Source organism: Trichechus manatus, unplaced genomic scaffold (genome assembly GCF_000243295.1).
Source record: "Trichechus manatus latirostris isolate Lorelei unplaced genomic scaffold, TriManLat1.0 scaffold00040, whole genome shotgun sequence".
NCBI classification, from domain to species: Eukaryota; Metazoa; Chordata; class Mammalia; order Sirenia; family Trichechidae; genus Trichechus; species Trichechus manatus.
Window position 1 is genome coordinate 964,088 of NW_004443976.1, and position 11,482 is coordinate 975,569.

An 11,482-nucleotide genomic window follows, 5' to 3' on the forward strand; every position below is an offset into this window, starting at 1 on the left:
AACATACAGACTAGGAAAAAGTTTTGGGCTACGACATATTCGACAAGGGTCTAATCTCTAAAATTTATAGAAAACTTCAACACCTCAACAACAAAAATAAACAATACAATTAAAAAATGGGTAAAGGATAGAAACAGCAAGTTCACCAAAGAAGACATTCAGACAGCTAACAAACACATGAAAAAATGCTCATCATCATTAGCCATTAAAAACCAAACACCAAACCAACTGCCGTCAAGTCAATTCCGACTCATAGCAACCCTACAGGACAGAGTAGAACTGCCCCATAGGGTTTCTAGGGAGTGGCTGGTGGATTTGAACTGCCGACATTTTGGTTAGCAGCCTAGTTCTTAACCGCTCTGCCACCAGGGCTCCCATTAGCCATTAGAGAGATGCAAATCAAAACTATAATGAGATACCATCTCACCCCATCAAGGATGGCACTGATCCAAAAATTAGAAAACAATAAATGCTTCCAAGGTTGGGGGAAAACTGGAACTCTTACACACTGCTGGTGGGAATGTAAAATGGTGCAACCACTATGGAGAATGATATGGGGCTTCCTTAAAAAACTAGAAATAGAAATACAGTATGATCCAGCAATCCCACTCCTAGACATATATTCTAGAGAAATAACAGCCATGACACAAATAGACATATCCATACCCATGTTCACTGTAGCATTAGTCACGATAGCAAAAAACAAAAAGGAAACAACCTAAGTGCCCATCAATAGATGAATGGATTAACAAACGGTGGTACATACACATAATGAAATACTATGCAACAATAAAGAATAACGACAAATCCAAGAAATATCTCACAATATGTATGAACCTGGAGGACATTATGCTGAGTGAAAGTCATTCACAAAAGGACAAATATTGTATGAGATCACTATTATAAAGAAACAAGAAAAGGTTTACACACAGGAAAAAAAAAATGCTTTGATGGTTATCAGGGCAGAGAGAGGTAAAATTACCAAAAAGATAGAAGACACATGTTAATATTGGTAAAGGAAAGGCAATACACAATATGGGGGAAGTTGGCAAAACATGAACCAAGAGATGGGAGGACACTGAGAGGAATGCTCAAGAACAAAGTGGAACAACAGTAATTACTATAGCATAGACAACAGTTTAAGCAAACACTAATTTACGAATGGATTCACAGGTAGATAGGTACGCCAAGAGGTGTGGGAGGGTGTAAGGCAGCACACCCACCTGCAGCTATAGGTTTGGTGGTGGATATTTCTACGTGCATGTGATGGTTAAGACTGTGTGTCAGCTTGGCTGGGCCATGATTCTCAGTGTTTATATGTGATCACCCCCATGATGGGATCTGCTGTGAGTAGCCAATCAGTTGAAAGGGAGTTTCCTGGGTGTGTGGCCTGCATCTGAGTATAAGTGGACATGTTGGCTTTTGCCTGCTCTGCTCTGGATCCTACAGCTGCCTCGTGTTCATCTAGCCTCCGGTTCTTGGGACTTGAGTTAGCAGCTTATCTGCCAATCCTGGAATTCACAGATATTCACAGCCTATGAGTAAGAGCCTTGCTCTCCAACCTGCTGATCTTGGGTTCGTCAGCCCCTGTAGCTACTTGAAGCAGGAGAAGCCTCTAACCTGATCCACGGACTTGGGACGTTCCAGCCTCTACAATTGTGTGAGCCGTTTCCTTGATGTAAATATATATATTTATACACTTAACTGGTTTTGCTTCTCTAGAGAACTCAGCCTAAGACAATGCAAAACTGCAGGGGCTGCTTATATATTAATATAAACAATACAGCACACAAGGGCCAAAGTCAGGCTTAACTACTTAGACATAACCAAACACCTCACAGGACAAAGTTACTAGCCTCAAAGGTGAAGGACCACAGACTTGGGAGACATCTACATCAACTGGCACAACACAGTTCATAAAGACAAAGTTATGTGTTCTACTTTGGTGAGTAACATCTGGGGTCTTAAAAGCTTGCGAGCGGCCATCTAAGATACAACTATTGGTCTCTTACCATCCAGAGCAAAGGAGAGTGAAGAAAACCAAAGACTCAAGGGAGCAATCAGTCCAAAGGACTAATGGACCTCATGAACCACAGCCTACATGACCCCAAGACCAGAAGAACTAGATGGTGTCCAGGTACCACTACCGACCGCTCTGACTGGGATCACAACAGAGGGTCCCAGACAGAGCGAGAGAAAAACTGTAGAATAAAGAATGAAATTCACAAAAAAGATGAGATTTACTGGTCTGACAAAGACTGGAGGAACTCCCAAGACTACTGACCTAAGACATCCTTCTGACCTGGAACTGAAGCCATTCCCTTTCAGCCAAACCAGAGACAGGCCCATAAAATAAACAATAATACCCGAGAGGAACATGCGCCTTATAACAATCGATTATATGAGATCAAAAGGGCAACATGTGCCCAAAAGCAAAAATGAGATGGCAGGAAGGGGTAGAAAATCAGGACAAAAGGAAACAGGGAACCTAGAAGAGAAATGGGGAGAGTGCTGACACACCGTGGGGAATGAAACCAGTGTGCACAAACTATCAAATGGGAAATTAATTCACTCTGTAAACTTTCGCCTAATGCACAATAAAAAATTTTAAATAAAAGAAAATGCCTTTGCAGTTTCTTCTTAACACTCACAGCTTCACTAGTTAAACACTGTGAAAAGCCTAACAGTTCTTGAATTCAGTAAATGAGCTACTACTTGCACTAAATGAAAACACATTTCACAGAATTTTCAAATTTTAATATCTTCATATGTTGCTCCTGAGAGCTGTGAAACATTAACATGCAGGGAAAAATCATTTATGAACCACCCAGACTTCCATGTATATTAATAACATTTCCCTACCATAAGCATATGAGCTAATCTGTTACAGATTATATGTTATAACATAGATAATATGTTATATGTTATGTATAATTTATAACAATATGTTATAGATTATTTGTTATAACATAGATTAGGCTAATATCCTTATGGTAGGGAAACGATACTAGTACAACATGGAAGTCTGGGTGGTTCATAAGCAGAACAGACTATATTCGGATTCAGTAGATTTTGAAAATGATCCCCAGGAGATGCTGATGCATGCCCTAAGAATTACTATCACAAATCAGTATTTTCCAGTGACTTCTTTTCTTATTAAACATTTAACAAAAAGAGTTGTGTGACTACTAGGAATAGAGGGGTGAACAAAACAGACATGATCTACGCCTTCATGGAGCTTACAATCTTGTGTTGGAGCATCTGACAGCTATTTTGAAGGAAAAGAGTTAGATTCCTACTTCACATCTTATATCAAAATAAAAGCCAAATAATAGCAAACATTTATATGGGACTTACTAGCAAATCATAAAAAGCTTCAAACCAAAAAAATAAGAATAAAAAGAGTATTCATGTTATCTTGGGCTTGGGGAGGCCAAAAACAAAAAAGCATTTAAAAAAAAAAAAGAGAGAAAGAGAAACAGACTGATGGATCTAAATAAAAACTGCAATCTTCCATTTATCAAAAATAGTAATCACAAAATTAAAAGGCAAGTGATGAAATGGAAAAGCCATTTAAAAAACAAAAACACAAACAACTCAATATAAAATCAAAAAATATGCTAACAGAAAACTGGGCAATAGACATGAAAAGACAATTCAGGGAAGATGAACAATAAATAAACAATTTTTTTTAAAAAAGGTAACTTTACTAACAAACTAAGTACAAGTTAAAAACAATCATTTGTCAAACTGGCAAAGATTTTTTAAAAACAATAAATATGTGGTGTCAGGAAGGGTGCAAAGGAACTGGGCACACTTCTACACTGCTGTCAGGAATATAAACTGGTCTACTCTTTTGCAGGGCAATCTGGAAATACCCACTGAAAGCCTTAAAAATATGCCAACTCTGTTCTGTGATTAATTATACTAATAGAAATTTACCTTAAGGAAGTAATTAAGTATGTACACATAGAGACAGCCTAAAGAACATACATTACAACACTGTTCACAGTAATGAACAAACAAGTAAACCAAATGTGTGACAACTGATAAATTATTTTATATCCATGTTAAATACTAAATAAGTATTAAAAATACAGTTCTTTACATATTAACCACACACACACCAAAAAAAACTCATGATATATTTAAGCAAAAATAAAGTTAGACAGTATGTACAATATGAGCACATTAAAATGCACACATATAAGGAAGAATAAACATCAAAATGTTACACAATGATTTGTAAGACTTAACAGTGTAGGTAACTTATTCCTTCAAGCTTATTTAATTCTTCTACAAACAATACACTTGAGCTTACCATTAAGCACACACACATAACATGTTAATTCTTTTGCATTCCTACTTCTATCAAAAAACAAACAAACAAAAATGTGATTTTAAATGGTTTACTACTTGCGGAATAAAAAAGGCAAGACTAAGGATCAGTAGTCCTGGATTTTCATTCCGATTCAGGAGGCACTAACTAGGTCACTAAATTGTTCTTAACATCTGTTTTCTCAACTATAAAATGAGAATAGGTTGTAGTATGATCCCAACACAAGGAGCCCTGGTGGCACAGTTAAGCGCTTGGCTGCTATACAAAAGACTGGAGGTTCAAATCCACCCAGTGGCTCTGCAAGAGAAATACCTGGCAATCTGATTCCATAAAGACGACAGCCAAGAAAACCCTATGGGTCAGTTCACTATGAGTCTGAATCAACTCAATGGCACCCAATAACCCAACAATAATCCCAACATGTTATATTTTAATGAATGAGCTTTTAAAATCTCTTTCTGCTCAAAAATTCTGTGGCTATAATTACATCTGTGGTCATTTATTCAGCCTTGGTAGACGACCTTTACTCGTTATATCTTTTTTCTTTCTTTTTATAAAACGTAGCAACACATTTCTTATAAAACCACATATTATAATACAGATATTCACATAGTGAGATGGGTCTCAAAACTCCCAGAAGCTTAACTAATTTCTGGAGTATCACAAATAGCTTTTCCCCGCCCAGTTTATTATTTTGAAAAAATTTCAAACTTACAGAAAAGTTGAGAGAACAGTATAATGGACACGCATTTATCCTTCTTCTAGATTCACCAGTTGTTAGCCTTTTGCTGTATTTGCTTTCTCTATACACACACACACTGGTGTTTTTTTTTTTTTTTTGGATGAACTATTTGAAACAGGCTACAGACATATTCACTATCTTTTAAATCGTTCTTCAATGCATAAAAATTCAAAGAAAATGTGTGAGCACTTATTTATCTCAGTAAGGGCTATAGCTATAAAGACAAATAAACTTAATCAAAAAAAATTTGATAACAAAAACATTTTAAAGTTCAGTATGCTCAAGAAAAAATAATAAGTAAAACTAAGACAGCAAGACTGACAAATATTAACATGATATAGTAAAAGAATCAACACTTTACTGTTTAAAAGAGCTTTTACAAATTAGTTTATTCCTTCTAAAACAAACATTTTCAGGTACTCGTTAATGTGCAAGCTTAACAATAAGCAATACAGACAGATAAAAAAAGAAACAGCAATAAAACAAAGGCATAATATGCAAACACAAATTTCACAAAATAAGAAAGGCAAATGATAATAAACACATGGGAAAAAAGGTTCAATCTTAATAGAATGCTCTTCAATTCTTAATACACATTCTTTGAAATGTCACTAAATACAGCTAAATATTAAAAGTAGTTATCTCTGCTCCTGTCCAGAGGTGAGATGAGAAGGCAGAGAGGGTCAGGAGCTGGTTGAATGGACATGGGGAATCAGGGGTGGAAAGGAGGTGTGTGCTGTCACAGTATAGGGAGAGCAACTAGGGTCACATAACAATGTATGTATAAATTTTTGTATGAGAGACTAACCTGAGTTGTGAACTTTCACTTAAAGTACAACAATAAAATAAAAAATAAAAAAGTGGTTATCTCCAAGTTACGGAATTACAGGTAATTTCTTCCCCTGTATTTTTCAAGTTTTCTCTAAGAAGTATGTATTACTTACATAAAATAGAGACAAAAAACTTTTTATAAAGCCTTACCAAAATGTGTTTTCTCTCATGTAGGAAGGTAATAAATTGCTACTGAATTTAAGTGGCTTATTTACAATTCAATAAAACTGTCGTAGTACTGACTACCTCTGACTACACTTTCTAGCCCAGCAAGTCAGTACCAAAATGCCTGAGAAATATTCGACAGTAATTTTTCTTTACAGCAGTCTGCAACCTCACTTACCAAAAAGTCAAAAGCACTGACTTTAAAAACCTGGACCACTATATCTGGGGTTTTTAGTTTTGTTTAACAAATTTTAACTTTCCCATAGCACTAACATTTATGGACTCGCCTAACTGGACTAACCAAGCCAAACCCAAAGCCACTGCCATCGAGTCGATTAGGACTCACAGCAACCCTACAGGACAGAGTAGAACTGCCCCAGACGGTTTCTGAGGTGTAATCTTTACAGAAGCAGACTGCTGCTCCATCCTTCTCCCACGGAGCAGGTGGTGGGTTTGAACTGCCGGCCTTTCAGTTACCAGCTGCACGCTTAACTACTACGCCACCAGGACTCCTCTAATTGGACTGAATATGGCTAAATAAACATTACAGACCTATAACTTCACAGAGTAAGAGACCAAATATTTACCTTCTTAGCATCTGCAGAAGACCTCAACCCTTCTGGCAGTGTGTGTACTAAAGGTAAGACGGCAGCACTGACACGCTGAAAATGGGAATCTGCAACCTGCTCCAGGCGGGGGCGCTTAGATTCCAGGGAATCGTGATCCACCTGTGATGGGCCTGGGTGAAACTGTTCATATCCAGTTCTCCTTTCTTGAGGCCTAATGCATACAAAGAAAATAAACATTTGAAAAATGTTAAGTGATGCACAACCCCTGCTAAAATTCCTGTTCAGACTTTGAAATAAATGAAAAAAACTATGCTTACTTTTAAAGTGAATCCTCACCTCCCTGCCCCCGACAACTCTCACCCCAGAGAAATAAAGGCCTCACTGTATTAGTGGTAGGAGGGACCAGTCCTTAGAGAAGGACTTCATGCTTGGTAAAGCAGACGGTCAGCGAAAAAGAGGGAGACCCTCGACAAGATGGACTGACAGTGGCTGCAACAATGGGCTCCAACAGCGAACAACCAAGAGGATGGTGCAGGACCCGGCAGTGTTTCGTTGTGTTGTACATGGGGTCACCATGGGTCGGAATTGACTCAATGGCACTTAACAATAGTAATGTTAAAGAGCCCTGATGGCGCAGTGGTTAAGCACTCGGATACTAACTGAAAGGTTGGCAGTTCGAACCCACCAGCCACTCCGCAAGAGAAAGATGCGGCAGTCTGCTCTCATAAAGTTCAAAGCCTTGGAAACCCTATGGGGCAGTTCTTCTCTGTCCTACAGGGTCAGAATCGACTTGACGGCAACAGGTATAGTAGTGTTAAACTTGGGGGGTAGACTGGTATAAAAAGTCATCTAGAAGTAAAAGACGTAACACGATATTTTGATTTGCAGAAAATTTAAAGTTGCTGAAGAACATCCATAAAATAATCTTTTTAAATCTATGGCATAATAGTTGAATTCAGGATAATCTGGACAAGAACCACCATTTTCAACTAATAATAAAACAAGCAGGGAGGAAAAAAACTCTCCCAGCTACTGCTACATAGAAGGATAAATTATCTGCTTGAAGTATCACTAAGACTTAAAGACATGTCTCTTGACTAGAAATCCAGCATTATTCCCAACACATCATTCTGACCTCCGAAACACGTGCACTGCCTAGTTTCCCCCAAACAGGTTAAGAATCTTGAAGGTCAGAATTCTTTTATTTCTTTATATTAAAAAAAAGGGCCTGTGCAGAGTACTGCTAATTGGTGTTGATTTCACTTTTCTTTTTCTATCCATCTATTTAAGAGGCTACATTTTACTTTATGCCCAAGCTTTAAACTAATGTCTCCCAAAGCAACATTTTATTGAAAAGATAACCACTGCATTTTTTTGTTAAAATAGATGATGAAATAAACCCTAAGGTCTATAATATTATACTTCAAAAATTTGTAGTCTCATTCAAGGCACAGAATCCCATTATCTTCTTAAAATTCACACACAGTTTAATTCTTAGAATTATTATTAACAAAGGCTAGCCTAAGATACAAAGGGATATTTCAAATTCAGGGACAAAATTATATACAGTGAAAATTGTGACAGCCAGAACTCGACGGGACTGCACTGTTTTTCTGAGTCTCACAAATTTTCCACCTATAACAGGATGCAGTCTAACCGATTTTCTATGGCTCGTTTTAGTGGAAAATATTTGGGTTTTCCTTCTCAGACAGGTTCCTGCCTTACATGGGTTCTGGCTTTTGCAGGTTGTATTGTATCAGAAGACTTCTCCTACTTGATTTATGTTTCCACTTTTTCACCAGTTACCTTTCCCAATTGTTCAACTCACTGCACTCTGACTGAACGCCCCATCATTTTCTATTCAGATAGCTCAAAAGTCACCAAAGTCAGCAAAGACCTCCTAATAAACAAAACCAAAGGATATTTTTAGACAATATACTGAACCTATCTACTACATTTTATAGTTTACTTACTCCTTCTTTCTTAAAACTCTTAACTCTCTTGGTTTACAACAGTTGAGCACTCTATTACTAGCTGAAAGGCTGGCAGTTTGAACCCACCCAGAGGCACCCTGGAATACAGGTCTGGCGATCTGGTTCTGAAAGGTCACAACCTTGAAAATACTACAGAGAAAAAGCCAGTTGTAATAAGACAATAAGGAAAGATGTTGTTGCTACTTTCTGTTGAGTTGATTCACTCTTGCATATACAAAGACTTTCAAGAGGGTACAGCAGTACAGAGAATTTTAAAACAATCAACTTCCAGGTCCTTAACTCCCATATACACTCTTTTCTTAAGCTGACCTACAAGGAGCCTGGGGTTCTACTTTCCCTACCTCCCTTTCACAATTGCATTCTCTCATTTTCCAATGAAAAGCTGACATCTCACCTTCCTGGATCTTACAGGGGAGCACTGTCTTTCAAGGTGTAAACACCTTCAGAGCACCAAAGAAACAAAGTAAATAATTAACAAATTAGTTTGCAAGCTTTCAACAAAATTGAAGAACCTAGTCAAGTTGTTTGACATTTTTATCCAAGTTATGTGATTTTTGGCCTATACTTCAAAATAAATTGTTTTTGTAAACAAACTTTCCCCATATTTTCATCTAACAATCAATAATATTTTAAAAACAACCCCATCCATCTTACTAAGGGATGTATGTCAATGAAATTTTACTTCTATTTACTAAACTTGTTTCTCATGCTGTTACATGATAGTTGTCTTGATCAATCATACAATAATAATTATAATGAAATTTCAATCCAGAAGAGGTTTTTTTTAAAAAATAGAGCACCTCACGGACACAGAAATTTTTTATATACTTTTGTTGTTCGAAAGATGCATGATAGGTTGATCAATAAAAGACTTTGAAAAATAAAAAGAATAAAAATATATCACATTAGGATAAATGTTGTACAAAGAGAAGAATGAATATGTGAGTTCCAGGAGAAAAAGGAACAATAAACAAGCTTTGATTATTAAAGAAAAGCTTATTTGTATATAGTATTGTTTTAAATGGATGATGATGAGGATCAAATCACTATGGCATTTAGATTCCATCGGAGAGTTTTCAAAGAATATTACAGCAGTCTTATTTTTAAATGTCAGTATTTTCAATATGACAAATTATATCCTTCTCATCTATGAAAAATTTTAGATGCCAAATTAAAAATTTACAAGGTAGAATACAGTTTTTTGAAATTCTTTTGAGGGATGCTGTTGTTAGGTGCCATCGAGTCAGTGCCGACTCATAGTGGCCCTATATACAACAGAATGAAACAGTGCTTGGTCCTGTGCCACCCTCACAATCGTTGCTGTATAAGCCCATTGTTGCAGCCACTGTGTCAATCCATCTCGTTGAGGGTCTTCCTCATTTTTGCTGGCCCTCTACTTTAGCAAGCATGATGTCCTTCTCCAGGGAATGGTCCTGCCTGATAACATGTCCGAAGTATGTGAGACAAAGTCTTGCCATCCTCACTTCTAAGGAACATTCTGGTTGTTCTTCTGGCAGTCTATGGTATATTCAATATTCTTTGTCAACACCATAATTCAAAGGCATCAGTTCTTCAGTCTTCCTCATTCATTGTCCAGCTTTCGCATGCAGATGAGGCAAATGAAAATACTACAGCTTGGGTCAGGCACACCATAATCCTCACAGTGACATCTTTGCTTTTTAACACTTTTGAGAGGTCTTTTGCACCAGATTTGCCCAATGCAATGCATCGTTTGATTTCTTGACTGCTGATATGCAAATAACTTCGAAGACCACTGTTTTAATCATTTTCCTTTCACCTTCTTTCCTTCCAGGCTTCCCACTCTCAAAGTATCTTTAAATGCTGAGTTTGCTCCAGGGTCATCATTTTGCTCTTCTCAATTTCAAAACTTTCTGGACCAGCAATACCAATCTGTATCTTTGGCCCAGGCCCTCCTCTAGAGCAGGATGTATATACATCCTCCCATGGATGTTGCATGGGAACCCTAAACCTAACCCATACCAAGCTCAAGCTATCTTACTCTTGTTCCCCTACCTTTAATCAGTCACATTTGATGGAACCAACATCCATCCACACAAACTAGAAACCTAGGATTCATCCATGTTGCCTCCCTCACTTTTGCCGATTGCCAGGTCTTGCCTACTTTATCTCCTAAATTATTCAAGTCTGTCCTTTCCTCTCCATCTCTAACACACTTCTCTCTCATACCCATATTATCTCTTTCTCTTACATGTTCTCTGTTTCTATCCCCCTCAACCTCATCTTTCACAGAGCAGTCGGAGGTAATCTATCAAAAGCAAACATGTGGCATTAGGTTAAAGCCCACGCCCCTCAAAAAGACATAAAACCAGGGCCACTGCTAGCCCACATGGAGATTTTCTGTGAAATTTCAAAACTTTCTCTTCCTATGAGTGAATGCAATTCTGTGGTGCACAGATCCTGACAGGCAGTGCTCAACCTGCTGGGTTTCAGCCCTCAGTGGCCCCCTCAGCTGGGTGTCTCTGTTTAGAGCACAACCCACAAAGGTGTAACCTTCCAGTATCACATTTTACCTCCAGCAACTCTGCCTGTGAGATTTATTAAAGCCAGAAGGTGAAGAATACCTAGTGCTGGAGGGGAACCTGAGGCAATCAGGGTACAAGACAACTAAGAAAACTATTACATGAGGAAAGCTCTCCTCCCGTCCAGAAAGCAGCTTATAAGAAGTTTCCTGAATATAATCAAATACTTTGAGGGACAGAGTAGCAGGTGTAGGGGTCTGGGGACCATGCTTTCAGGGGACATCTAGGTCAATTGGCATAACAAAGCTTATTAAGAAAATGTTCTGCATCCTACTTTGGTG

At 37.8% G+C, this 11,482-nt stretch overlaps 1 protein-coding gene across 10 annotated transcripts in view; it reads right to left on the minus strand.

Annotated features, from left to right (window-relative positions):
- The window catches only part of NCOR1 (nuclear receptor corepressor 1), a 208,729-nt gene that overhangs the window by 150,686 nt on the left and 46,561 nt on the right, over positions 1-11,482 (minus strand). For 9 of the 10 annotated variants that reach the window (XM_023731051.1, XM_023731048.1, XM_023731053.1 and 6 more), the window contains exon 4: positions 6,665-6,857. In XM_023731051.1, the coding sequence (XP_023586819.1) occupies positions 6,665-6,857 (193 nt within the window). Of the gene's footprint in view, positions 1-5,054; positions 6,461-6,664; positions 6,858-11,482 lie in introns of those variants that run through there. The other variant, XM_023731057.1, reaches the window with a different exon arrangement.